This window comes from Cucurbita maxima, unplaced genomic scaffold (assembly GCF_002738345.1).
Source record: "Cucurbita maxima cultivar Rimu unplaced genomic scaffold, Cmax_1.0 Cma_Scf00003, whole genome shotgun sequence".
NCBI lineage: Eukaryota > Viridiplantae > Streptophyta > Magnoliopsida > Cucurbitales > Cucurbitaceae > Cucurbita > Cucurbita maxima.
In genome coordinates, this window is record NW_019272019.1 from 657,530 (window position 1) to 685,455 (window position 27,926).

General features: G+C 39.3%; 3 protein-coding genes across 7 annotated transcripts; 2 read left to right on the forward strand and 1 right to left on the reverse strand.

The window, feature by feature from the left end:
• The first annotated feature begins 642 nt into the window (after nucleotides 1-642).
• LOC111477150 (histidinol-phosphate aminotransferase, chloroplastic-like) lies at nucleotides 643-8,339 on the forward strand. The gene is made up of 10 exons (XM_023121156.1): nucleotides 643-777; nucleotides 880-1,113; nucleotides 2,633-2,716; nucleotides 3,299-3,453; nucleotides 3,556-3,653; nucleotides 3,814-3,922; nucleotides 5,343-5,500; nucleotides 5,604-5,746; nucleotides 7,001-7,141; nucleotides 7,956-8,339. Exons 2-10 carry the CDS (start codon nucleotides 886-888, stop codon nucleotides 8,085-8,087), a joined length of 1,248 nt encoding a protein of 415 aa, XP_022976924.1. The 5' UTR covers nucleotides 643-777; nucleotides 880-885; the 3' UTR covers nucleotides 8,088-8,339.
• On the forward strand, nucleotides 4,695-27,861 carry LOC111477139 (eukaryotic translation initiation factor 3 subunit B-like). Of its 3 annotated transcripts, none has more exons than XM_023121142.1 (13): nucleotides 4,695-4,707; nucleotides 23,236-23,419; nucleotides 23,503-23,667; nucleotides 23,843-24,080; nucleotides 24,835-24,981; nucleotides 25,187-25,315; nucleotides 25,489-25,617; nucleotides 25,701-25,784; nucleotides 25,877-26,001; nucleotides 26,115-26,313; nucleotides 26,397-26,929; nucleotides 27,037-27,145; nucleotides 27,316-27,861. In XM_023121142.1, the coding sequence occupies exons 3-13, from the start codon at nucleotides 23,546-23,548 to the stop codon at nucleotides 27,658-27,660; spliced, it is 2,160 nt and encodes a 719-aa protein (XP_022976910.1). In that variant the 5' UTR covers nucleotides 4,695-4,707; nucleotides 23,236-23,419; nucleotides 23,503-23,545; the 3' UTR covers nucleotides 27,661-27,861. The 3 variants fall into 3 exon arrangements, with proteins under 3 accessions (XP_022976910.1, XP_022976912.1, XP_022976911.1); XM_023121144.1 differs by having other exon boundaries at nucleotides 23,508-23,667; XM_023121143.1 differs by lacking the exon at nucleotides 4,695-4,707 and having other exon boundaries at nucleotides 23,201-23,419.
• LOC111477162 (ubiquitin-conjugating enzyme E2 28-like) lies at nucleotides 9,924-13,916 on the reverse strand. Of its 3 annotated transcripts, XM_023121177.1 has the most exons (6): nucleotides 13,749-13,916; nucleotides 13,576-13,625; nucleotides 12,791-12,908; nucleotides 11,008-11,135; nucleotides 10,353-10,457; nucleotides 9,924-10,273 (listed from the first exon to the last, which is right to left on the reverse strand). In XM_023121177.1, exons 3-6 carry the CDS (start codon nucleotides 12,858-12,860, stop codon nucleotides 10,130-10,132), a joined length of 447 nt encoding a protein of 148 aa, XP_022976945.1. In that variant the 5' UTR covers nucleotides 12,861-12,908; nucleotides 13,576-13,625; nucleotides 13,749-13,916; the 3' UTR covers nucleotides 9,924-10,129. The 3 variants fall into 3 exon arrangements, with proteins under 3 accessions (XP_022976945.1, XP_022976944.1, XP_022976946.1); XM_023121176.1 differs by lacking the exon at nucleotides 13,576-13,625; XM_023121178.1 differs by lacking the exons at nucleotides 13,576-13,625; nucleotides 13,749-13,916 and adding an exon at nucleotides 13,495-13,518.
• Nucleotides 27,862-27,926: the final 65 nt, after the last annotated feature.

Consider the following 27,926-nt stretch of genomic DNA (forward strand, 5'->3'; position numbering starts at 1 on the left):
GAGAGGAGGAGAAAACCCATGATGCTAGTGAGTTCAAGCTCCAAACTGCGACTATAGCAGGCGATGTCGAAATCACAACTTAAGACCCATCCTCATTGGAGTTTGCTTTGTTCTCGAGATCACGACGTATAGGACGTCAAACCAATAAATTTTATTCTTTAACCCTTCTTTTCGTCAACGGTGTAAATTTCATGCAATTTTTAGACTTAATATGATAGAGGTACGTTTTATATTAGAAAAAAAAATTCAAGAACGGAGCATGTGAAGACTCACAACTCATATTATCTTATTTTAGTCCTCTACTCTACCAACTGAACTATACCAGCCATTTCCGACACATTAGACTTATTTATTTTAATGGTAAACTAGCTACGTGAAGATTTTCAGTCATTTGCTCTACCAACTAAGCTATGTCGGTTATTTTCAACACGTTATCCTTATTTTAATAGCAAACCAGTGACACGAAAATTTTCAGTTCATGACTTCGTTTTTAGTCATTTACTTATATATCCATGATTAACCAATAATGTCCCACCATTGTCTCCTCCATTTATTTCATATCCAATTTGATTTTTTTTTTTTATTAATATAGAATAGTAAATATGTGAAAGACCACTTTATTGATCAAATTGACCAAATTAAGAATCAAATCAAATCCTATTCCAAATATCCCTTTCCTCTGCTCAGTGGTTTAGGGTTAACCTTTCTATTCCGTTTTTGAGCTCATTGTACCACTTTGTATTGTTCATCATCATTTCATATCCATTCGGACAACGGGTAATCGCTCTTTGACACTCCCTCATCCTATCGTTCGCTAACCATCATGATTCAATTTCGAAATGGACGAATTTCATTGGTTATTGATCATTTTTCTTGCAGAGATTGATGGGTGTGATCGATTTTTCAAACCCTTGCACCCGTATCCTTCCTGCAGCTGAGGCATCGCGTCGAGCCAATTGCTCAGTTGCTGAGCGAAGGAAGTGGGCTGTTGCTATGACATCTCAAATTCCAGTAGAACAGGTTCATGTGAGTCAACAAAGGTTGGCTGGTGACTCTTTTATCCGACCCCATTTGAGGAAATTGTCTCCTTATCAGCCCATTCTTCCTTTTGAGGTATAGTTTGTTGACCTTTGCTCTGTTGTTCCCATTTCTAGCTGGTTTGTTTGTTTGTTTGCATTATTGTGTTGGTGATAACACCTCGGGTTGATCTGGCAATGGGGAATTTGACTGATGTGAATAGAATTAAAAGCGGCAGTGATTCGAACCCTGTGGCGTGTACATGCTTAGATTTGAATCCTTTAGTTTATTGACTTGGTTCAGAAACTGTCTCATGATTTTAGTGGAGGAAGGTATAATTTGGCCTAGATACTATATGTGATATCCCACCTCGGGTGGGGAGGAGGGGAGGAGAACGTGTAAGGGTGTGGAAACCTCTCCCTAACAAACGCGTTTTAAAAACCTAGAGGGAAAACCCGAAAGGGAAATTCCAAAGAGGACAATATCTGCTAGCGGTGAGTTTGAGCCGTTACAAATAGTAGCAGAGCCAGACACTGGGTGATGTGCCAGTGAAGAGGCTAAGCCCCGAAGGGGGTGGACACGAGGTGATGTGCCAGCAAGAATGTTGGGTCCTGAAAGGGGTAGATTGGGGGGGGGGGGGNGGGGGGGGGGGGGGGTCTCACAACGATTGGAGAAGGGAATGAATGTCAGCGAGGACGCTGGACCCCGAAGGAGGGTGGAGTGTGAGATCCTACATCTGTTGGGGAGGCAAACGAAGCATTGTTTATAAGGGTGTGGAAACCTCTCTCTAGCAAATGCGTTTTAAAAACCTTGAAGGGAAGCCCGAAATGGAAAACCCCAAAGAGGACATATTTGCTAATGGTGGGTTTTGGCCGTTACAAATGGTATCAGAGCCAGACGCCGGGTGATCTGCCAGCGAGGAGGCTAAGCCTTGAAGGGGGATGGACACGAGGCGGTGTGCCAGCAAGGATGCTGGGTCCTGAAGGGGGGTGGATTAGGGTGGTCCCACATCGATTGAAGAAGGGAACGAGTGCCAGCGAGGACGCTGGACCCCAAAGGAGGAGTGGATTGGGGGGTCACACATCGATTGGAGAAGGGAACGAGTACCAGTGAAGACGTTGGACCCTGAAGGAGAGTAGATTGTGAGATCTCACATCGGTTGGAGAGGAGAGCGAAACATTCTTCATAAGAGTGTGGAAACCTCTCCTAGCAGACACGTTTTAAAAACCTTGAGGGAAAGCCCAAAAAGGACAATATCGGATAGCGGTGGAGGCTCTTTGTTTTCTTTGTTTTGAGAAACAGATCCCCACAAAAAGATATTCATAAAACTTGTAATTGTTTTATATACAACTGGTTGATATATTATAGGCGTTCGAAGTGGTTTTATATATTTTTCTTGCCTGCTTCAACGATTTTGTTATCTCTTCATGGTTTTTAAATCACATTGTGAAGTAACCTATCAGTAAATTCAGCTTTGAACTCGATTGCACCAATAAGAACGTGATGTTCTTTAGATTAAGGGGTTTACTCCCACAAAATCATGAATCTCTATATTACAACTTATTGGCATGTTATAAGCTTTCAAGATGGTTCTTAATTTTTCTTTTTTTGGCAGGTTTTGTCAACACGTCTTGGAAGGAAGCCCGAGGACATTATAAAATTAGATGCAAATGAAAATCCTTACGGTCCTCCCCCTGAGGTGAGATACACTTGTAAACACTTTGGTTATAGTGATTGACTACCACCCGTGGATGTAGGGAAATTTATTCTCTCCGAACCATGTAAATCTTTGGGTCTCTTTGTTTAATTTCTGTATGTGGGTGTGTGAGTGCGATCAATCTTGCTTCTGCTTCTGCTACAACAATTGGGTATCAGTACAATTTGGTTGTGTCCAATCACCGGTAGATGTAGGGAAATTTCTCCAATCCGAACCATGTAAATCTTTGGGTCTCTTTGTTTAATTCCTGTATGTGGGTGTGTGAGTGTGATCAATCTTACTTCCACTTCCGCTACAACAATTGGGTATCAATATTGGGCTCAACAAGTGGTATCAGACCATTTTAATTGTGGCATTCCGTTACAACAATTGGGTATCAAAATATTTTTTGTTGTGACATTATATGACACAACAAGTGGTATCAGAACTTTAAAGGTTGTGGCATTTCGGCACAACATTCCCTCTCCGTTTGTTGATATTAAATACAAAGAATCTTGGTTTACTGAATTTGTTTTTCAAATTTGTTTTGCATTATGTTGGACTATATCTTTGAGTTGTTTGTAGGTTCTTGAAGCCTTGGGAACAATGAAATTCCCAAACATCTATCCCGATCCTGAAAGTCGTCGATTGCGAGCAGCGCTCGCCATAGATTCTGGTCTCGAATCAGATTATATTCTTGTGGGATGTGGTGCAGATGAGCTCATCGATCTGATTATGCGGTTAAAACCTAATCATCTATGCCTCGTTTATGAGTATTTAACTTTGATTTCTTACTTCCAAACATGTTTTTTTTTTTCATTCCCTCAAATATTTTGTTGTAGATGTGTGTTGGATCCTGGTGATAAAATTGTCGACTGCCCTCCTACCTTCACAATGTATGAATTTGATGCTGCTGTCAATGGTGCTCTTGTGATTAAAGGTATTATCATAAGTTCTTCCTTTTAAGGAGCAATCTTTAAGGTTGTCAAAGTCACGATTTATATCTTGTAATGGTCGGTCTGTCGGTTGAATCGACTTATCTGGGTATGTTGTTTTCCTCATAGTTCTTGCAATATCTGTTGCCTATGGTGTTCTTGCAGTTCCAAGGAAGCCAGACTTTTCTTTGAATGTGGATCTCATAAAAGATGTTGTTGAGAAGGAAAAACCAAAGTGTATATTCCTCACGTCTCCTAATAATCCTGATGGGAGGTAATTCTTTGTTTGTATCTCTATCTGTGATCTTGCACGTTGTTCGATTTAACTCGTTTCACTCAATTGGACTACATAATTGAGAACGATATGACAATCGGTTGTGCTCTTTTCATGTTTTATGTGAAAGCTATCCGTTGAGAGAATTAAGATTTAGGAGCTATTTTGTAACGGACTAGGTCTACCGCTAGCAGATATTGTCCTCTTTGAGCTTTCCTTTTTAGGCTTTCCCTTAAGGTTTTTGAAACGTATTTGCTAGGGAGAGGTTTCCACGCCTTTATAAAGGGTGTTTCGTTCTCCTCCCCAACCGATGTGGGATCTCACAATCCACCCCTTTCGGGGTCCAGCGTCCTCGCTAGCACTCGTTCCTTTCTCTAATCAATGTGGGACCCTTAAGTTCACCCCCCTTCGGGGCCTAGGGTCCTTGCTGGCACACCGCCTCATGTCCACCCCCTTCGGGGCTCAATTTTCTTGCTAGCACATCGTCTGATGTCTGGCTCTAATACCATTTATAACCGCCCAAATCCACTGCTAACAGATATTGTCTTCTTTGAACTTTCCCTTTCGAGTTTTCCCTCAAGGTTTTTAAAATGCGTCTGCTAGAGAGAGGTTCTACACCCTTATAAAGAGTGTTTCGTTCTCCTCCCCAACCGATGTGGGATCTCACAATCCACCCCTTTCAGGCTCAGCATCCTTGCCGACACTCATTCCTTTCTCTAATTGATGTGGAACCCTCCAGTTCACCCCCTTCGGGGCTCAGGGTCCTTTCTAGCACACCGCCTCATGTCCATCCCCTTCGGGGCTCAACTTTCTTGCTAGCACATCGTCCGGTGTTTGGCTCTAATACCAACCCCAAGCCCACTGCTAGCAGATATTGTCCTCTTTGGACTTTCCCAAAAAGGCTTTCCCTCGAGGTTTTTAAAACGCGTCTGCTAAAGAGAGGTTTCCACACCCTCATAAAGAGTGTTCCGTTCTCCTCCTCAACCGATGTGAGATCTTACAATCCACCCCTCGGCGTCTTCGCTGATACTCGTTCCTTTCTCCAATCGATATGGGACCCCCACCAAATCCACCCTTTTCGGTGCCCAGAGTCCTTGCTAGCACACTACCTCGTGTCTACCCCCTTCGAGTCTCAACCTCCTCACTAACACATCGCCCAATGTCTAGCTCTGATACCAACTGTAACGACCCAACTTTTCTTTGTAACAATCGTAACCGCCATGTGTAAGAAAAGTCAGATCATTACATATTTTCTTAATAAATTTAGCAAATTATCAACAATAATGAAATTAGTTGTATATTATGTGAAAAAATAGACCATTTTGGTTGATTCTTAAAGCATGTTAAACTTTGTATTAATTCAGAATCCTATTTTATTCCATTCTCATCATCTTAAGACTTACTTTTTACTTGTTTACAGTTTAATTAGTGATGAAGTTCTGTTGAAAATTCTTGAGCTCCCCATACTAGTTGTTCTAGATGAAGCATATATAGATTTTTCTTCAGTTGAATCAAAGATGCAGTGGGTGAAGAAATATGACAACCTGATTGTACTTAGAACTTTTAGCAAAAGAGCAGGTGTACCATCTTCTTCATTTTTCATGCCTTATTTTCTGAATGCATAGCTTTATTTTGACCTGTTTATGTGAGATCATCAAGATCTTTGCTTGTAAAACTGCAGGTTTGGCTGGACTTCGTGTTGGGTATGGGGCGTTTCCGTTGAGTATCATTGAATATCTCTGGCGAGCTAAGCAACCATATAATGTGTCTGTTGCTGCTGAAATTGCTGGGTGTGCAGCATTGGAGAACCCCTCCTACTTAGAGGTTAGCTTTCTCAATTAATGCTTGTTGGATGGATTCTTTTAGCTTCATTGTTACTCGGTAATCACGACGGATTGACTTAGTGATATTACATTGGTTGGGGAGGACAACGAAGCATTCTTTATAAGGGTGTGGAAACTTTCCCCTAGCAGCGTTTTAAAAATTTTGAGGGGAAGCCCGAAAAGGAAAGTCCGAAGAGGACAATATTTGCTAGCTGTGGGATTGAACTATTACAAATGGTATCAGAGCTAGACATCTGGCGGTGTGCTAGTGAGGACACTGGGCCCTAAAGAGGGGTGGACTATGAGTTCCCACATTGATTGGAGAGAGTAACGAGTGCTAGCGAGGATGTTAAAGCTCGAAGGGGAGTGGATTGTGAGATCCTACATCGGTTGGATAAGGGAATGAAGCATTCTTTATAAGGGTGAGGAAACCTCTCCTTAGCATACGCGTTTTGAAAACCTCGAGGAGAAGCCTAAAAGGGAAAGTCTAAAGAGGACAATATCTGCTAGCAGTGGGCTTGAGCTGTTACAAATAGTATCAAAGCCAAACACCAGGCGGTGTGCCAGCGAGGACGCTGGGCTTCGAAGAGGAGTAGACTATGAGTTCCCACATCGATTAGAGAGAGGAACGAGTGTTAGCGAGGATGTTGGGCCCGAAGGGGGGTGGATTGTGAGATCCCACATCGGTTGGATAGAGGAATGAAGCATTCTTTATAAGGGTGTGAAAATTTTTCCCTAACAGACACGTTTTAAAAACCTTGAGGGGAAACCCGGAAGAGAAAGTCCAAAAGGACAATATCGGCTAGCGGTGAGCTTGAGCTGTTACAAATGGTATCAAAGCCAGACACTGGGCGGTGTGCCAGTGAGGACGTTGGGCCTCGAAGAGGGGTGGACTGTAAGTTCCCACATTGACTGGAGAGAGAACCGAGTGCTTGCAAGGACGTTGGGCCTCGAAGGAGAGTGGATTGTGAGATCCCACATCGGTTGGGAAGGAGAACGAAGCATTCTTTATAAGGTGTGGAAACCTCCCCCTACCCGACGCGTTTTAAAAACCTTGAGGGGAGGCCCACAAGAGAAAGCCCAAATAGGACAAGATCTGGTAGCGGTGGACTTGGATTGTTACCTAAGTTATCACGTTAGGTTAGATGAGATTCACGAAAATGGACGTGGATACTCACAGTATTAAAAAAAAAACGATAAATTAATCGTTAACAAGCTCGATCCATGTCTAATACGAGCTTTCTATGTCTTGCAGAAGGTAAAAAATGATTTGGTACAAGAACGTGAGAGGCTGTTTAATCTTCTAAAGGATGTGCCATTTTTAAATCCATATCCAAGTCACTCTAATTTCATCCTTTGCGAGGTGACTTCAGGAAAGGATGCAAAGAAATTAAAGGTATGACTTTCTGCCCTCTTCATTCTTTTTATAAACATCATCATCCACTAGGGGACGTAAAATATTTTCCGCACACATATCTGTCGGAGTCGTCACTTAAAATACATGAAAACGTGCTACAGATAATTTTAAAAGTCGTGCTCGGGGTACCTGAAAATCATTTGAAAAACAGGGTGAGTATTAAAATACTGAGTAAAGTTCTCCCGTGTTGGGGTTAGATATGCAAATTGTCATATAGTTCATCAATCAAAATCAAGGGACCTTGGTGGTTGAAGTCACGTGTAATCTACTCACCTAAAATAGTTTTCAGCAATCACTCCTAAGTGACTAATTCCTTAGTGACCATTAGTAGTTGGTTACCGATATACACAGCGTGTAACCCTTGTCACAAAAATAATTTTCAACAATCATTCCTTAGTGACCATTGTTGGTTACTGATACAGAGCGTATAACTCTTGCCACAAAAACAATTTTCAGCAATCACCTGTTTGACCAATAGTGGCTGGTTACCCGAAACACATAGCATGTAACCCTGTACATTTATTTAATTCAAAAATCATAAAGGTTGGGTCCTACATTCAATAGTGGCTGGCTATTCAAACCTACATTCAAACATCTAACAAATCAACCTAAATTCCCACGACATAGTGATTTAAACATAGCGAGACTTTAATATATACCGTCCTCTTGGGTAAAGGTTGGGTCCTATTCCGTCTTTCTTTAAGAGTGTCGAACTTTGTTGGTTGTAGCCTTGAACCTCCAACTTGTGGACCAATGGCTACTTACTGAAAATGACTGCAAAATTTCAATGCAGGAGGACCTAGCAAAAATGGGGGTGATGATTCGTCACTACGATAAGAAAGAGTTAAAAGGCTATGTTCGTGTTACCGCCGGGAAGCCCGAACACACCGATGCTTTGATGGACTGCCTTCGACGTTTATCGTAATCGGTCCTGTATTTTGGGAAGCTTTAGAATCCAAAGGGATTTAAGGTTAACCTTACTTTGATTAAATTATTTGTCACAGCTTCTGTGTTTAAAACATGACATTGATCATGTTGGTTTTTCTGTTTGTAATCATTGAAGGAAAACCAGAACATGGGACATTGGTTCATGGGATTTTGCTAAACCTGACAAATGTTTGATCACACAGCAGATTTTGTCTTTGGCTCATTAAGGCTTCTAAATTATCTTTTATCTCTTGAAATGTTCGAGGCCTCGGCTTTGGGATTGACATGGTGAGATTCCACGTCATAAACATAGCTCAGACATCCCGGGTAGGTAGACTGTTTTCGATTCTTTTAACTCTTTCTTAGTTATCTTATCCTTAGGAACGCTCATTGATGTGGTCTCGATTCATTCATGTACTCATGTATTCGAATGTCACATATTCACTAGTTCTGCCTTGATTCATCTCCAAACCATATCTTACTAGAGGAGGTAATGCTTTGATACCATTAGTAACGACTCATGTCCAACATTCTAAATCCTTATTCGAGTTTTGGACATGGATTACTTTCATATACACAACCCTCTAGACTCGTACCAATTTCGTAATCTTTGGGTCTCATGGAGTATGTCAATATCAATTTTACATATCAACCTCACACTCAAGAATCTAGATGGGCTTGTTAGAGTGTTACTCAACTATTCAATACTTCAAAATACATGTTTAATTTTAATAAATATTGCTTCAAAGAGGTTCAATTCTATAGATTAAAACTACAAGAAATATGGATTCTCTCGAAATGTAAGAATATCATGAATCCTTAATGGAATGAATGTACCTCAGATCAATAATAAGAACCCTTTTCATTTATTAGGCAGGAAATCAACGTTTGATGGTGTATGGTGGTGCTTGAACGTGAAGAGGGAAAACGGAGGGAGAGAGAGAGTACGAGTTGTGAATCGTGAGCTTATTGTGTCTTTCGTCTTCTTCATTTTTTTTAGTTGTTGTCAATACAACACCTACTAAAGAGACAACCAATGATGATTGTAGTGATCAATGATTGCAAACTTCAATTGCAGAGTGAAACAGTGAACCATGACCTAATTTTAATTTTCTACCGAGTCAAGTCTTTGTCGACCTCAATTTGATGAGCCAGACAACCTTAAATCAACCATACTAAATTACCCCTGAACTTCCTTGAATTTGCATGAGTGAGAAAGATTCTTAGAGCCAATTCACTATGGTTATTACTATTTTTAGACTTGACCAAACCGTACTCATTTCATGTATAAAAACTAGACGAGGACTAAAAGAGTAGTTCTCTTAAGTACGGATATAATTTTGGAGCATAGTCCACCCTTCTTTCTTTTTTTCTTTTTTCTTTTTTTTCTTCCTGATAGTATATATTTGGAAAATTTCTCTTTATAAGTCTTGTAACTTGTTTATTAGTCATGTATAGAAAAATTGATTTTATAATAATTTCTCTTTAGGAGTCACAACCCAACCCAACCCAACCCAACCGAATCCACCCTTCTCAAATTACAATAACATTAAACGATCTTAATTTTCATAGTAGTGTAGAGCATTTTCAAAATAGTGTAGAGCTACCACATTGTGAACTCTATTTTCATATTAGGATGGTCGAGTTAACCCAACCCGGATGGTTTAAGATAAGTAGTCCAAGTTAAGTTTTCTTAAAGGAAAAGCCATGAGCCATAGCCATAGCCATAGCCAAAGCCAGAGCCACCCACCTCAATCAACCCTATAGAATTAAGATTATTTAAATTTTCAACCAAACTCAAATCCATAGCATAGCATAGCAGAAGATGATCATCACGTAAGAACAGTGAAAAGAGAGAGTTTCAGATATAAAAGCAAGCTGATATGGAAATATTATGAAAGAAAGGCATTGCAATGTTAATGTCCACTAAGTTTCAGCATAATATATATAAAAGCCTTTGCATTCAAAATCCAGAAAGGTGTCTGTCTATCCAGAAAACAGAAGGATGATGAGAACCTGCATGCGGTGCGTTTGTTTAGTTTAGCCCATGGCATATTTCTGGGTCCAAGTTCGGGCATTATGTTCATACTTGGCTCTGTCGGTTTTGTACATGTGAGCTATCTCAGGCACCAGAGGATCGTCTGGATTCGGGTCTGTCAGCAGTGAGCATATGGACAACAACACCTGCACATAATTCTCTATATCTTCACTACAAGAACTTATTGAAAGTTGGACAAATGTAGAAGAAGCAAGGTAGTAGTACCTTGGAAACTGTAAGAGCAGGGCTCCATTGCTCTTTCAAAATGTCAAGGCAGATACTTCCATTGTTGTTGATGTTCGGGTGATACACTTTGGTTTTAAACGAAACCTGCTCAAAACACAATATATCTCTCATTACTATCATATGGACATTTCTTCGTGAGATTTGATTCACTTTTCGCAAGGTTACAAAGAAAAAAATCCTGATTCGGAGATGAATAGCATCTCTTGGTCAACGAGTTAACATCGAAGCATGTAAGAACAAGTTAAGGGACTCTGTAAGAATGGCTTAAAGCTAAGCTCCCTACCCACCTAGATATTAACATCTTATGTATTTTGTAGCAAGAACTTGCTGTAAGGTTGTCAGTTGCGATACGAGAATTGTGTATAAACGAGCCAGATCCTCATAGATAACAATGTAATAACGTACAGAGCCAGGAACAAATTTTGAAGTACTTGAGGATAATAACAGTACGAGAACATGTTTTTTTTCAGGTATCAGTATCAATGGAATAAAAATATCAACAAAAACTTGTTATTTTGATGCCATAAACCAAGAGCTATTGCACAGAATCACGTACACGTTCCCATGGAGAAAATACTATACAATCATGAGGGAAAGAAAATAAAAGAAGGGTGCACAAGAAAGGTATTGATACCTTAGGTGGCTTAAAGGGATAATCTGGTGGAAAGTGAATGTTCACTGAAAATATACCCCCAGAATAAGGACTGTCTGCTGGACCCATAATTGTTGCTTGCCAGTGGAACATGTCTTGACCAACAGGACCTGCAAATAATGTAATCAAAGAAAATGCTCAATGGAGAATGCTGGGAATGAAGTGTCTCATAAGTTACAGATTTAGATGAGCCATTATATACGTCAAAAAACTCAGTTATGCTCGAATATCAATTCCCCAAGACACCCCATCCATAAAATACAATGGGAGACGAAAGAAGCTAAGGTTCAGGTTTTCAGTTGAGTCTCTCTTTTTCTTATGATTTAGAATTGATCAGTTATACTAGGGTGGTGGCACATTAAGTAACGATTTTCCTCAATTCAAATTAAATTACTTAATGGAAATCCCAGGATGACCTCTCATCTATGCCCGTTCTCTTGCAGTATGTCTTCTTTGGAGTATCTTTGTTGATACAATTTTAGAACAAAGACCGCTCATGGCAGGGTAGTATAAAAATGATTTTTTCACAAAATGAAGGACTCCTATATTACAATATCCATGAACCCACATCACCTTCCAATATCAGTACCGTGTACAAATCCGGCATAAGTCCACGAAGGTAATCAAAAGTACTTACCAAACATAGGCCAAAGCATTATCCATATATAAATTGGCATTACTACCAATCATGGTCCAATAAAAAAAAGCCTAGAAAACACCTAAGATTAATATCTAGCAACATCTTATAGAAATATGAAACTATTGTGTTAACATCATGAAGAAAGCTTCTCATTGGGAATACAAGGCTGTATTTTAATAGGCCAAATTAATAAAAATCCCCCTAGTTCAGCACTTTTATCTCAAAAATACCCTTTTGACTTCTAAAAGTTTCAATAATACCCTTAAAATTTCAAAAAATAATCTCAATAATACTCAAACTTTCAAAAAAAAAAAGTTTTAAAAATACCCTTAAACTTTCAAAATAGTTTAAAAAAATATCCTTACCGTTAGTTTTGAATGAAAACCGTTAATACTTTGTTACAAAATTACCCCTGAACTTTTTAAAATGTTTCAAAAATACCCCTAAACTTTCTAAAATGTTTCAAAAATACCCCTGAACTTTCAAAAGTTTCATTAATACTCTTCTTTAAAAACTTAGAAAATACCCTTTTGAATGTATAATAAATTTCAACACCCTAATAGACAATTTATTTTTAAGTCAGTTCTTTCCCAACTCAAGATAAATTTACAGAAATCGGCTACTTAAGAGTGTAGATAAATGATTAATAAAATTTATAGCTCTTTTTCTAAAACTTCATGAGTACTAATGCTACTTTGAAAGTTATGAGTATATTTGAAATGTAATACTAACAATTCTGTCTATATATTAATTGTAAGAATATTTTAATTTTTTTAAAAAAAAATTTAAGGGTATTTTTTAAGTTAAAAAATATTTATGAAACAATTTTCAAAGTTCAAGGTACTTTTAAAACAAAATACTTCCGTTCAAAACTAATTATAAGGGAATATTCTAAACTTTTTTGAAAGTTTAAGAGTACAATTAAAACTTTTGAAAGTTAAAAGAGTAATTATGGGATGAAATACAAAATTTAGGAGTATTTTTATTAATTTAACCTATTAAAGAGAATACCCAAAAGCTTGAACAAGAGTAACAAAAAAGATAGTTTCAAATTAACTCATCATAGCTCCAAATGAAATGATTTTGAAATCAAAATTAGAAAAAGATTAGTTGTTCAATACATACCAGCACTGCAAGAAACTGGAGGGTCCTTTTGCAGATCTCTTAACTCCTTGGCAATACGTTTGGAAGCCATTGCACCTTGTAAAGCAGGGTAGAGGCCTCTGACTACTGAACAAGATGTCTTCAAAAAGAAAAATAAAACTAAACAACGTATGATAATAACTTGAAAACATCGCAAAAACTAAAATACCAAAATAAAGAACAAAAGAAAAGGAAACGCCAAGAACATCAATCAAATAAGACAATGATTAAATGCATGTATTGGGATGCATACGCCCTTGAAACTCTGTTGATCATTTAAGTGGCTACATGCTCACCAGTTGAAAGCATTAACACGCCATTTGTACTCAATAAATTATTTCATCACCATTCTTGATTACCAAAAATAACATGAGAAACAGAAAATCAAGACTTGGATATGCATAAAGTTTGAGTTCAGCTAAAGAATCACAATCAGAGCAAAGAAATTATTATTATTATTATTATCAGAGAACTTGGCTTGTCAGTACTTCTAGAAATATTGATAACAGGATGATCAAAAGGAGCCAACATATAGAAGACAGATGAAATCATCAAAAGAACAAAAGAGATAAACAAGCAAGCATGATCAAAAGGAGCCTCCGGCCTAGTAATTGGTACCATTGCAAGTCACAAAACATGTATTGATTGCAAAAAGACTCCAGAATAGTGATATAATATAATCTTACGAGTTAACTCGATGATCAGGAAGCATACAACAAAAACAACGATTTGGTCTAAAACTCAAAATTGTTAAAGGAAAAACACACAAATTTCCAAAACTCGATGATCCCGAGAACAAAAGAACGATCGCAAAACCCTAGAATCAAAAGCAAAAAGAGGAGAAAGCGGCATCAAAATTAGAGCAAAATCAACAAAATCCATGAAGCAGAAGGTGGGAAAAACAGAGAAAAAAAAGGAAGAATTGAGAGAATTTGGTTACCTTTGGGAGAGGAATCCGTAGGGCTTTGAAAAGCGATCGGAAGAGGAGAATCGGAGGTGTGGAAGAACAGAAGAGAAGCGAAGCGTGTTTATATAAAGAATCTTGGCGACCCTCCAACCCTGCCTAGAGCTGTATTTCTTGCATGCACACGGTTTCCGCTTCGGAAATTGTTCAAAAAAGTTTATTCTTTTTGTTTGCTTTTATATCATTTCGTTTCATGCATCTCTCTTGTGCTGGGCTTTATACAATTTAATTTATTAAATCTAAATCTATATATATATATATATAGCCCTAGCCTCAGAATTCGAGCAAGAAGCACTCTCGCGCTCTCGAGTGGTAAATGGTTTAGCGGGATGAGCCGCTTTTTTTCCGAAAGAGATCGGGGGACAAGTTCCCCCGAGCCTCCCCCGGTAGGGGTAGGTCTCAATTGAGACTCCCTCTTCGGATTCTTAGGAATGTACAGATTTGCACTCTGAATCTGATTTGCGAAATGAAAATGCTAAAGGCGGCTCGTCTGATTCTGATATAATAAGATATCTTATTTTACAAGAAACTTGATTCTCAAATCAAAGTGAATATGAAATGCGAAATCGGATTTCCTTTTCGTGCCATATGCACTATATATATATATACTCTCTGATACAAGTCGTGGGCATAACCAATTTAGGGACAGGAGCTTACCTTGAAGCAACTTTCAATGTCATACCTTTTGTCTCCACTGCTCGCTCTCTTTTCATTTAGAACCCAGCTTCACCACTCTATCTCACGTGGTCACCCTGATGGAGAAGATTACTGGGCCACTCTTCGTTCACTCTAGTTGTTATTTACAGATGTCGGGTTAACCCAATTGTATGGTTCAACTACTTTAGTAAGCCAGGTGATGTGGAGCGGTGTGTGAATGGCAACTGCAAGATCGATGATGTACTGAGAAGCCGTTCCATGGAGGATTTCCAATTCAAGGAATGGTTTGAGGGTCGAGATTGAAGATACGTGGGGCTTGCATTGCCCGTTGGTCAATCAAATGATCGGCTAATGGGAGATATATATATATATATATGCCCTTAAATAGTGATTTGAAGATGTAATCTCTCCATTCTATGTATTCTCTATACTGTATATAATTAAAGTTATCAATATAATTCTCGAGCATTTTCTCTTCTCCCGTGCTTTTTGTGTTCATCTAAATAGAGTGTGTTGTTGTGCGATCCCACATATTTACTTCTACAGTATGTTGCTTGCGAATGCGTATACCATAATATTAAACGTGCTTCATTTTTTCTATTGATTTTTGGTACCGTGAGCGTGCATTAACTCATAGTCATGCTTAGGGATACATATACGAGTCAACAGAGTAGGTTCATGCACGCATGTGTGAACTCTGCATACCTATTGCATGTGGTTGCATTTTTTAATCTCAAACGTGTGGTCACTTGCTGTTATTTTACATACTTAGCTATGACTATCATTTTTTCGGGTAAAGATAAGAGTCTCGGGTAAGGATGACAACATCATGGTATCATTTTTATCTTTTATTTTTTTTTTTATTTCAATTATGTTTTTACCATGTTTGCAAGGTTTACGAACGTTGTGTTTATGACTTTTGTTTTTATATGACAACAAACTTCCATAATTTTCACCATAATTGACGACCGTAACCCTTCCAATTGTGATATAATAGCTTTAAATATGAAAAACAATTAGAATCAAAGGCGGTAAAAACCCATTCGCTCTCCTAGCTTTCATCTCTCAGTGTCAGTGTCGGTCCAGTAGAGTGCTTTTGTCGTTGGTGTTCTTTCCGATCTGTACGCATTTTACCACTCCATCGGAAATTCCCTCTACCCCTACCATACTCCAGTTTGATAGTTTCCACCGCCTGTCCAGAGATGAGTCCTGGGATTTGACGGTCGAGCCACCTACCGACCAAATAAGAAGCCCAAAGTTTTAAAAGTATAGGAATCCTTTCGAAACTTTATACATTTATTATAAATAAAAATTTAAAAGACTAAAGTTCAAAATTACACTATTGGAACATATTACGTGTTTCTTAGTCACCCTACACAGATTCAGTCTCACTGTGGAAGATGAATTCTCATTTGAAGGGATTGTTACTACTTCTTCACCGACCCTCCTTTCTTTGGACTTGGAGAATCTTTTTTTCCAAGCCCTTCCTTTTAGTTATTTTTTATTTTATTTTATTGTATTAACGAGAAAATATCAGTTCCCTCTCTATTATCTTGGAGATGTGAATCTATGTCAACATCGCCAAACCACCCTAAGACCTAAAAGATCAACGTCTACAGAGCTTTCATATCCTTTTCCACTCTGGTTTGATGCCATTGAGCTAGGTGTGAGGTAGGTTACGGACGTGTGACTATAGAGTTTGTCTGGATTACTCTGCATGATGGACTCGTCCAGCATTAGAATGTTGATCGTGTGAATAGTCAATAAAGCTGACACGTACAAGGTACCCACGACCAATAGAGCTGACACGTGTGAATAGTCAATAGAGCTGACACATGTGAATAGTCAGGGAGTTTGTAGATGTCTTTTCGGAGGATCTGCCAGGTTTGCCCCCAGCTAGGGAAGTCGATTTTGGGATCGATTTAGAACCAGGAACTATGCCGATCTCCAAGGCACCTTACAGAATGGCACCTGCAGAACTCAAGGGATTGAAGGAATAGTTACAGGAGTTGTTGGATAAGGGTTTTATCCGACCCAATGTATCACCCTGGGGAGCCCCTGTTCTGTTTGTCAAGAAGAAGGACGGGTCCATACGGTTGTGTATTGATTACAGGGAATTAAACAAGGTCACTATAAAGAATAAGTACCCTCTCCCGAGAATTGACGACCTGTTTGATTAGCTACAAGTAGCAACAGTCTTCTCCAAAATTGACCTAAGGTCGGGGTATCATCAGTTAAGGGTCAGAGAAGGGGATATACCTAAGACAACTTTCAGAAGTCGTTATGGACATTACGAGTTTCTCGTTATGTCCTTTAGTCTTACCAATGCACCAACAGTTTTCAGGGAACTAATGAACAGTGTGTTTAAGGAATTCTTAGACACCTTTGTCATAGTGTTCATCGACGACATTTTGGTATACTCTAAGTCAGAGACAGATCATGAAAAACACCTAAGAAAATTCATGACAATACTGAGAGCCCAGCAGTTGTATGCCAAGTTATCTAAGTGCGAGTTTTGGTTGTCTGAGCATGAGATGCTTCCTCTTCAGGAAGATCTGTCTTACGAGGAGAAGCCTAGCAGAATTTTGGCTCGAGACACTAGGCGGTTGTGCAACAAAGATATTCCCTTGATAAAGATCTCATGGGGTAACCACCATGAGGAAGAGGCAACTGGGAACGAGAAGAGGACGTGAGGAGAGCTTACCCCGAACTCTTCCAAGAAATATCCACTTTCGGGGACGAAAGTTCCTAAGGAGGGGAGAGTTTGTAATGCAAAAAAAAAAAAAAAAAAAAAAAAAAAAAAAAAAAAAAAAAAAAAAAAAAAAAGGCTAAGTCAACTGAGGGGCAAAAATGTCATTTTTCCCCTCCCGCCATAATAGGGGTCCAAGGAAAACCCTGTCAAATCCCCTGCAAAAGAAAAAGAGAGTTAGAGAGAAACTTGAGAGGAATCAGCTGCGAAGTTTATCGGACCACCGTCGAAATTCACCTTCAGACGAGACTTGTACAAGGATTGAGAGGCTAGCGAGGCCGACGCTCCGTCAAGATCCAAGAACATTTCGCGAGGTAAGGTTCTGAACGACATTTTTCAGATCTGAGTTTTTTCTATGTGAATCGAGTCCTAAAATGCTAAAATATTCACCTAGGAACAACTCTACGCACGATCTCTGAAGAAGTTTGGCCAAGACCTCAACCAGAAGGCGGAGATCCGAGAATCGTTCGAGAACAGTGAGCGAACTTCCGACGCTCTTAACTTGTCCGGTAGTCAAGCAAAAAAATTACAAAAAAATACTAGGGCGTAGCCCGTAACACGATCTAGAAATTTGCGAAGAAATCATATCGATCCGATCTACGGATCGAAAGATATGAAAATCGGAATGGGGACTTTGTTACGGATTATAGAGGACAGAGAAGAAAAAAAAAAAAAAGGTCGGCCGACAAGGGGCGGAGGGCGGCGTGACAGGCGTCGGACACGCGTCGATCATCGGCTGGAGCAACGCAGCTCAGCGAGGCGACGACACATGTCGCCTGCAAAGTCGAGTCAAACTACAAACGCGAGCCAAACAAGACCGGCCGACCTGCGATTGTGCAAGGGCTGCCGCACGTGGTAGGTGGGTGTGCGGCTTGCGACTGGCGCACTTCCACGTGCGTGGTTAGCGCACTGCTGCGCGCGCATGAAACGACCGTTTTGGCCCGGTTGCCCTCTATTGGCTCGATTTTTGTCCCAGTTCTAGTTCTAATATCGTTTTTATGTGAATAGGGACCTAATCTAAGAAAATCAGTATTTTTGGACACCTCACGGGCAAAGAAATGCTAGCAAAAAGGCACGCGTCAACCAGGTAAGTCACCACCCAGTATTTAGGAAGAAATACTTGTAGGATTTGCTTGGATTGCATGTATGCTAGTAATTTTTCTTCAGATTAGCTCTCCATGTAAAATATTAGCCAGATTGATTCTTATGATGTATTGGGTGAATTATCTGAGTGTTGCTTGTATGTTTTAAGCTTCCGTCGTATGTATGCATGCGTTTAATTTATGTTGGAATTGTGTATTCCGTGTTCTGGGTGCTTGATGGATGAATTCGCCCCATTGAGCACGAACTTCGTGCTCTGGGTGCTTGATGGAGGTCATCGCCCCGTTGAGCCGGTATGCCTAGTTTGCATGAATTATATATTATGATGTTAGAAGACGGTTGCATGCACAATCTGTTAATTGCTAGGGCCCATTTCTATGATAAGCTTAGGGGATTACTATTAGAAGCGGTATGTTGCTCTAGCCAGACTTAACTTTCCCCTAGGAACTTAGCAGTTTACCACGGCAAGAAGGTACTTTAGAAGTGTTCATAGATTGCTAGTGTGAGAACGGTATCTATAGCTTCGTGGGAGGACCAAGGGTCCCTGATCAGTCCTTACTGCTCTTAGCCATTTCACATGGGAAATGTGTCCCCACGTCGTACAACCCATTAGCTGCATGGGAACGGGTTGGGTCACGCCCCTTATAGGTGGACTATATGGGTAGCACCTCATAGAGAGATACTAACCATTATTAGCTTGGTGTAAGGAACCTCTAGGCGTATGATAAAAGGACAATGAACCGGTGAAACCCAAGGGGCAGGCTCCAAGGGACTAAGATTAGAACCAGACGTCTTAGAACCGAATTAGAAAATCGTGGGAACCTGTTAAATTAAGATGCGAAAAGAGCCTACAAGTAGGTGACTTACTGAGTATAATTTTTATACTCATCCTTGCTATGTTTTCCATTTTTTAGGAGCGCGAGGCGTCGGTCAAGGGCAGGCGTGATGGAGACGGGGATTGTCACAGAAGAACGGGTTGTCTCGAGGCGTCAGTCCAATTTTTATTTTGTATTTGCATTCTTTTGAAATTTATTTCCAAACTGTCATGTGTTATGTTGTTTGTCGTTCAAAAACTTTATTGGAATTTAAGGATTTTCTTTATTTCATATTTAAATCACTTTGTGCATTCGTGTGTTGTCGTAAGTCACGGTCCTTAGTAAAATATTGGGTCGTGACATATACTCACCCTATTCCCCCTATTTTTAGGTGTTCATAGGTTGCCGATCGAGGTAGAGGAACGTTCGAGAGTTGTGCGGTCACGGAGGGAGTAGTTTCAGAGTGTTAGTCCATCATGTATTTAAGTCTTTTGTATACTCACCCTACCGTAACTCAAGTTGAGCTTAAGGTTAGCCTCCTGGTTACTTGAAAACCAATAGCTAACCCTAAAACTTATCTTGAGGCAACATTTGATTGCTTGAAAATCAAGAACGAACCTAGATCTATTATGGGAGATTCCTTCTGATTACTTGAAAATCAAGGGCTAACTCTAAGCGTAACATAAAACTTATAACACACCCTGATCATGATACTTGATAATATTCAAGACGTTAAAGTGAGAACATATCATATTAAACTCTTAGACCCTTTAGACTTATATACATACATAAATCGTGGGGCTAACCATTAAGGGTATTTTAGTCATTTCTCTTAAACCTTAACTTATACCCCTAACTTGGATATGTTCTAAACTTGATCGGAACTTCTTGAAATCTTAGGCAAACCTTAATGTCCTTAGACATAGGTCTTTCTTAAAATCTTGATTTAGAGTGTTCGAACTTTGAAATGTCTTAAACGAATCTTAGGGGCATTATGGTCATTTTCCACCATAAACTTGGTTCGAGCTTCAAACATGATCCAATAGTTCTAAGACTTTATATAGTCCTTAAAAATCATGAAATAAGGCCTCTTATAAAGCTTCGTGATATTTATAGATCACCTGGGTCATAGGTCATGAATAGAAGGTAGTTTACCATAGGGGCATTATGGTCATTTTACATCATTACTTGGTTTAGTTACTTAACCTTATCCAATGACCACCAAATTTCGTTATATAACCTTAATATGTCATGTTATGCCTAGCATTAAAATTTCATGAGCAACCGAGTTCATTTAGTGGGTTATTTTAACATTACTTGATTTCCAAGCAAAATACACGATTTAGGTCTTTAATTAACGATTCTTTGTTTATTTCTTCCATATTCTTTTAAATATGACTTAACATAAGGTTAATATTGAAATCCAAGTGATTCCTACGAGTTTTTCTTAAGAAAAGTCCAGGTTGGCTACTTACCTCGTAGTCGATGTTTGGGGCCTTGGTTCTCGAATTTTCAGTATCCGATTTTTTCCAATTTTCAGTACCCCTAGGCTTGGCTTTTTCGAGCATAACGTATTACACGTATGCGCCGTACTATCATAAAAGAAAAGACCCGCATGATATCATGACGAACATAAATATCGAACGTATGCATCCGTACTATCATAACATAAAGGGGAAGTATCCCGATGCACACGACATACAAACATGCATGAGATCTCATGATTTACATTACATGATATAATACTTAATACGTTTTATTTTCTTTATGCATTTCATGACATACTCAATTATGCAACGTGTATGCATGACAACATTCCTCAATCCATCACATTCATGACTTACATAACATTCATAGCATTTCGACTCTTTTCATGGAAATAGTGTAACGGATTGCATGCATATGTAGTAAACATTTCATAACAATACATAATATAACATTTCACAAATGTTATGGTGGACGTATAAGCCACAAGGCATGCACCATCATGCATCATAAAATAGACTAACACCAACGGTAAGGTCACTTACCTCCTTCGCCTTGGCTGAAGTCTACTCACGACAAGATACTCACCTCATTATTACAACTCCAGCACTTAACTATTTCCTATAAAAACCACATAACATGCTTAGGGCATATTCATAACTTAACCAAGCCGCACCTCATGTTTAATTACCAAAGTAAGCTCCTAAAGTAATATGATTTGGTAAATAAGTGTCAAAAGGGTCAAAAACCTAGGATTTGGTATATTATACATGTATCAAGCCGCCAAGCTGAGTTGCGAGAAAAGAAAGAATCGAGTCGACATTACGTACACGTGCGAGCCAAGCCGCGTCTATGCACACGTGCGAAGCCAAAGACGCGTGTTTCCTTTAGGTGCGAATCGTGTATCCATTGGGCTGTCACCTTCACTTGGGCCAAAAAAGCTGTGAGCTAGATCGTCTGGCCGTGTGCACTGGTCCAACACTTTCACTCGGTCAGATACAGAAGGTCGTGGGTTGGACAGTGGGCAGATTGAGTTTTGGGTTGTGAGTTGGGTTGGTATGTGCGCTGAAACCTGACCCGAACCAAAAACTCTTCTTCCTTACTCGAAAACCACGAAAATCCTAAATCGTACTCTAATGGTTTCGATGAAATACACAACGATTTTGACGAAACCCAACGCCCGTACGCGTGCGAGCCAAGCGGCGTCTATGCACACGTGCGAAGCCAAAGACGCGTGTTTCCTTTAGGTGCGAATCGTGTATCCATTGGGCTGTCACCTTCACTTGGGCCAAAAAAGCTGTGAGCTAGATCGTCTGGCCGTGTGCACTGGTCCAACACTTTCACTCGGTCAGATACAGAAGGTCGTGGGTTGGACAGTGGGCAGATTGAGTTTTGGGTTGTGAGTTGGGTTGGTATGTGCGCTGAAACCTGACCCGAACCAAAAACTCTTCTTCCTTACTCGAAAACCACGAAAATCCTAAATCGTACTCTAATGGTTTCGATGAAATACACAACGATTTCGACGAAACCCAATGCCCTTACGTTTGCTCCTGTCGCCATTTGGTTACCACTTCTTGTTGCAACACACTACGACGTTAGTTCGCTCCTATTCAAGAATCCTCACTGAGAAACTAGAAGCCTCACAACGTCTCCCGGTTTCTCTCTTCAAAACCCGTATGTTTTTCTCTCACATATATAACAACGAAATTCAATGAAAAAGATACAACTAATTAGGTATTATAGGGTTTAAGAGCGGGGAATTCAAGGAAAATAGAAACGTTTCTTTTAGTAAAAATAAATGTCTCGCCGGAAATCACATGGTTTCTGGCGAGATATCATGCAACATTTAATATTATTATTATTTTTCAGAAACTCGTATCGCTACAGCTAGGCTCGTCGTCGTCATCTTCCTTTATAAGGAAGAAGACACACAAAGTCATGATCGTCGTTACCTGAAAATCCGTCTCTCCAACTCATTGTAGAGCGTTTCTCCCCTTAATTTCTTCATAAAACTTGGAAATGGTATATCAAGAAAGAGTTAATAAAAACTGATATCTTACCTTTTCGTGCGTGTATCTTGAGTTACAACTCGTCAAAATTTTGTAAAAATCTAGTTTATCGTCAGAGTAAACCCACTGGGATTTCTTATTGATGTAACCTCTAGAGTCTCATCATAGTACTATCATAATTATAGGCACTTAATCGAGACATAATGGATCTAGTCTATAGTATCTCTTTCATTTATATATCATAGTCTAATATATCATATACAAAATTGCATAGAAAGTGCGAGTACATAACATAGTCATATTGCAAGGATGGTAGGAAAATCTCGGGCCATTAGGTCCCATTGTTTGGGCGATGTTCACCGACAATTTGTCATGTCGAAATATAATTTATTTTAAATTTTTTTTAGATATTATATAAAATATTTCATTTTTTCAAAATTGTCTTATTTAATGGATATTTCAAATAATTTTCTTTTAATTTAATTTAATTTGTATTTTCTTATTTCTGTGTACGCTGAGTCAGCCTTTTAATTTTGTTTTATAAAAAAATTATTTTTATTTATTATTATAATTTTTTTTTTCTTTTAACCATTCTTTCCCAGATTCTGTTTTTTTTTATTTTTATCTAAACCCTATCTCTCCTTTAGCCGCTGCACTCCCGCCCCGCCGCTCGCCGTTCCTGCCCAGCACCGCCTCATCGACTGCCGCCGCACGCTGCACTCTTAGCCGTCGCTGTCTCAGTTGTCCCTCTCGGTGCATCCTCCTCCATCCGGCCGTGGCCGATTAGCTGCTGTCTATAACGCTGGCATCGTTTCTACACTTCTCATAATTGTCAGTTCTTTTCCCTCTCTCCCTCAATATATTTTCAGAGATTTTGTCTTTTTTGTTACGAAAATGATCTTTAATTGTTGCAGTGAAGACCTGACTCTTGCCGCCGATAGAGTTAGTTAGTTCGTCATGGCGGATATGATGCTGATGAAAGACATTGAGGATACGGCTGATCGGCTTGGGATAGATCTCTCCCAAGTTGATTTTGATGCCATTCGTCTCCCTCCCGGCGAGGATTTCGGAATCATTAGGTTAAAGTTTTTTTTTTAATTTTATCGTTTGCTATTGTGTATCTTAATTTTCATTTTCTGAGTCTCCCTAGGGCATTTGAAATATTTTCTTTGATTATAAATTTGATGGATTTATTACTTTGTCTTCTGTCTTTCCAATGGCTCATGTTCCTTCATTGTCTGCAATTATGTATAGCGATGATGAAGAGGTTCTACAAGAGGAGAGTCTAGAGTTTGATTCTGGGTTTGGAAACATTATAGTTGTTGACAATCTTCCGGTTGTTCCTCCGGAGAAGTTTGAGAAGCTCGAAGGTGTTGTTCGTAAAATTTTTGGACAGATAGGAGTTATTAAGGATGATGGCCTGTGGATGCCTGTTGATCCTTCTACACAAAAAACTTTAGGGTACTGCTTTATTGAGTATGGCACTCCACAGGTACTTTCTCATTTTCGCACACACCCTTTTTTGTCTCTGCTAATTTTACTCCGAAACTTCATATATTTATCGTATCGAAATATATGTTAAAGAATGCCATTGAGAAACAATGTCCAATATTATAAATCCTGTTCAAGATTGATGAAAGTCTCCTATCTTCGCCACTTTTCGTTCTTGCTGGCATTTGATGAAGTCCAATACAGCTACAGATACTTGCAACCTCATTATACTTCTTTCTGGCTGGTACTTATCTCTAGTTTCTTTGGATGGAACTGGCAGTAGTTTCAACCACCTCCCTCTTATACCAGCACCCTATACCAGATGATGTTTGATGCTATGAATAAATGTACTCGTTTGGCCTAACTTGTTATGTCTCTTGCCTAATCTCACATTGTCTTGGGTTACTAGTAGTATTTTGACATAGCATTTAGTGGTAATATACCGTGTTAGAATGTTCTTGAAATATGAACTTCGTAGCGTTCAGTAAGTCCACTTTATGATAGTGGGATATTTTGGATTTCCACTAGACATGAATTTCATATGGGAATATGTTTACCTTCATGGGATTCTGTTCCTATATGTTCTGTGTCTATCATTTTGCCTGTAAGTGAATTTTTTTACTATAGATATATGCGGTTGTGCTTCCAGGCTTTCTGTTGTGATTTTTTTTGTATTTAATCTTAATTCTCTTGTGTGTACTACTGTAGTTCTGTTCTGTGATCAAGTATCTCATTTAATTTCAGTCATATTGTAGGAGGCTGAGCTTGCCAAAGAGAAGACTGATGGGTACAAGCTGGATAGAGCACATATTTTCACTGTTAACATGTTTGAGGACTTCGATAGATTTATGAAAGTCCCAGATGAGTGGGCTCCTCCTGAAATCAACCCATATACTCCTGGGGTAAACTATCTGCAATGTTACTTTATTTTTCATCCCCACTGCTTCCTGTGATACATTTTCTTGAGGAAAGGTGGGGGTTTTGTGGATCAATGTGAAGGTGGTTAGCTGAACATTAGAATTTGTATGGGGAAAAAGACCCATGGGAGGATAGGATCAAATTGTGCTGTCATGGAAGCATGATGCTATTTACTTTTGAACATTTCAGGAGAATCTTCAACAGTGGCTTACTGATGAAAAAGCACGGGATCAGTTTGTTATTCGTTCTGGTTCTGACACTGAGGTTTTCTGGAACGATGCTAGACATTTGAAGCCTGAGCCAGTCTACAAGCGTCCAGTGAGTATCCTTTTGTCTTTCTTGAGTATTGACCTTGTTTTTCTAACTAAAGTTACTACTCTCTCCTGGTTTGATTGTTTGGTTGATGTTGGTGTACATAGTATTAATAGCACTAAGGTATCTTTGCTCTTGGGTTGATAACCCTAGCTTAATCAAATATTTTTCTGTTACAGTTCTGGACCGAGAGTTTTGTGCAGTGGTCCTCATTGGGGACTTACCTAGCGACAGTTCACCGACAGGGTGCTGCAGTTTGGGGTGGAGCAAGTACCTTCAACCGTCTGATGCGCTTTGCCCATCAACAGGTACCCTATGCTTTTTTCACTCCACACCTGACAGTGCTTGCCAACGCCCGAATGGCCTTAATCTTTTAATATATTAAATGCAGGTTAAGTTAATTGATTTTTCTCCTGGTGAAAAATATCTGGTAACATACAGCAGCCATGAGCCCAGCAATCCTCGTGATGCAAATGTGAGTTTTTTTTTTCTTCTTATTCCTAGTTTTTAATTTTAATTGAAGAACTTTTACAGCTTTCTATCATTGCTGATTATATGTTCTTTCAGAGGATTGTGATCAATATTTTTGATGTGAGAACTGGAAAAGTAATGAGAGATTTCAAGGGAAGTCCTGATGATTTTTCCACTGGAGGAACTGGTGGTGTTGCCGGCTTATCTTGGCCTGTTTTTAGGTATTTATGTCTGTTATGGATATGCCTCAGTCTCAGTTCTTTTCAGGCTTTTCAAGTTGGTCGGAATATTTTTTTTCTTGCTGATGATATAAATGTTATTGTTGTTTTTGCAGGTGGGGTGGTGGGAAAGAAGATAAATACTTTGCCAGGATTGGGAAGAATGTGATTTCAGTCTATGAAACCGAGACTTTCTCTCTTATCGACAAAAAGTCTTTGAAGGTCGAAAATGTTATGGATTTTTGCTGGTCCCCTACAGATCCCATTATTGCACTGTTTGTTCCTGAGCTAGGTGGTGGGAACCAACCGGCTAGGGTGAGTACTTCTATGCTGAATGTGTTGCTATTCTTTTGATCTGTGAATTTAAATGTTTTCAATGGGCTTCTTTCTTTTCCAAGGTGAGTCTTGTCCAAATCCCGAGCAAGGAGGAGTTGAGACAGAAAAATCTTTTCAGTGTTAGTGATTGCAAAATGTACTGGCAAAGCAATGGGGATTATCTTGCTGTCAAGGTTGATAGATATACGAAGACAAAGAAAAGCACATACACAGGGTTTGAGCTTTTCCGAATAAAAGAGCGGGATATTCCTATTGAAGTGTTGGAGCTTGAGAATAAGAACGATAAGATCATTGCATTTGCCTGGGAGCCAAAGGGGCATAGGTTTGCAGTCATTCATGGTGACAACCCAAGGCCAGATATTAGCTTTTACTCAATGCGAAGTACTCACAACAGTGGCCGAGTGTCGAAACTTGCAACTCTCAAAGGCAAGCAGGCCAATGCTCTTTTCTGGTCACCTGCTGGAAGATTCATTCTTCTTGCTGGCTTGAAAGGTTTCAATGGGCAGTTGGAGTTCTACAACGTCGATGAACTGGAGACAATGGCAACTGCAGAGCATTTCATGGCTACTGATATTGAATGGGATCCTACTGGAAGGTAATTTAGAGGGCATCCATATTTGTACATTGTTATAAGATTGGATCAGAATGATTTCCCTTGTGGTTATGATAGCTGAGTCGGTCTCGTTGTTTGCATCTGTACAGGTACGTTGCAACTGCTGTAACTTCAGTCCACGAGATGGAAAATGGTTTTAACATATGGTCCTTTAATGGAAAGCTCCTCTATCGAATCTTGAAGGATCATTTCTTTCAGGTAACTTATCGATTATATTCTGCAAATCATATGTTTTTGTTTATGGTCCTGTGGGTTTATACTTTAATGATCGTTCATGAATTTGTATGCTTGCAAAAACTAGATCAATCAAGTTTCTTTATCTTAACAAACTCTTCGGAGTCGTCGTTAAATTAATTTTCTAATGGCAGTTCGCATGGCGACCAAGGCCACCATCCTTCTTGACCCCGGAGAAAGAGGAAGAGATAGCAAAGAATTTGAAGAAGTACAGTAAGAAGTACGAGGCTGAAGATCAGGACGTATCTATGCTACTGAGTGAGCAGGAGCGCGAGAAACGGAGAATGTTGAAGGAGGAGTGGGAGAAGTGGTTGAATGAATGGAAGAGATTGCACGAAGAAGAGAAGTTGTTGCGACAGAAGCTTCGGGATGGTGAAGCCAGCGATGAAGAAGAGGAATACGAAGCCAAAGAGGTCGAAGTCGAAGAGATTTTGGATGTGACAGAGGAAGTTTTGTCGGATGATTTTGATCAGGAATGAGGTTGTTGACCCAAACAACCTTATTTGCAGGCATGAGATTAGGTATCTTCCTGCCTTAGACCTCACCAATTACTCAAAATGCAACTTGGGAATGTCCTTAAAAATTTTAAGTGTTGTTTTGGATGCCTTATTTGCTTGTTATGATATTGTCTCACGTCAGTAACTCAGTTATATAATGTATTTTTTATTCTCTTTTAGCCATTTTTAGCTCAAAATTAAGCTCATCAACCCCGAACTTCCTGCATCGATGACGGGATGTATTATCG

Excerpts from the sequence above, each read along its gene's own strand:
- LOC111477139 (XM_023121142.1), top strand. The coding sequence starts at position 23,546 with ATGGCGGATATGATGCTGATGAAAGACATTGAGGATACGGCTGATCGG. Across the intron at positions 23,668-23,842 it reads GAGGATTTCGGAATCATTAG|CGATGATGAAGAGGTTCTAC; the intron begins GTTAAAGTTTTT and ends AATTATGTATAG. Across the intron at positions 26,314-26,396 it reads GTGGGAACCAACCGGCTAGG|GTGAGTCTTGTCCAAATCCC; the intron begins GTGAGTACTTCT and ends TTCTTTTCCAAG.
- LOC111477150 (XM_023121156.1), top strand. The coding sequence starts at position 886 with ATGGGTGTGATCGATTTTTCAAACCCTTGCACCCGTATCCTTCCTGCA. Across the intron at positions 1,114-2,632 it reads AGCCCATTCTTCCTTTTGAG|GTTTTGTCAACACGTCTTGG; the intron begins GTATAGTTTGTT and ends TTTTTTTGGCAG. Across the intron at positions 2,717-3,298 it reads CTTACGGTCCTCCCCCTGAG|GTTCTTGAAGCCTTGGGAAC; the intron begins GTGAGATACACT and ends AGTTGTTTGTAG.
- LOC111477162 (XM_023121176.1), bottom strand. The coding sequence starts at position 12,860 with ATGGCTTCCAAACGTATTGCCAAGGAGTTAAGAGATCTGCAAAAGGAC. Across the intron at positions 11,136-12,790 it reads TCCAGTTTCTTGCAGTGCTG|GTCCTGTTGGTCAAGACATG; the intron begins GTATGTATTGAA and ends CATTATTTGCAG. Across the intron at positions 10,458-11,007 it reads ATCCCTTTAAGCCACCTAAG|GTTTCGTTTAAAACCAAAGT; the intron begins GTATCAATACCT and ends TGTTTTGAGCAG.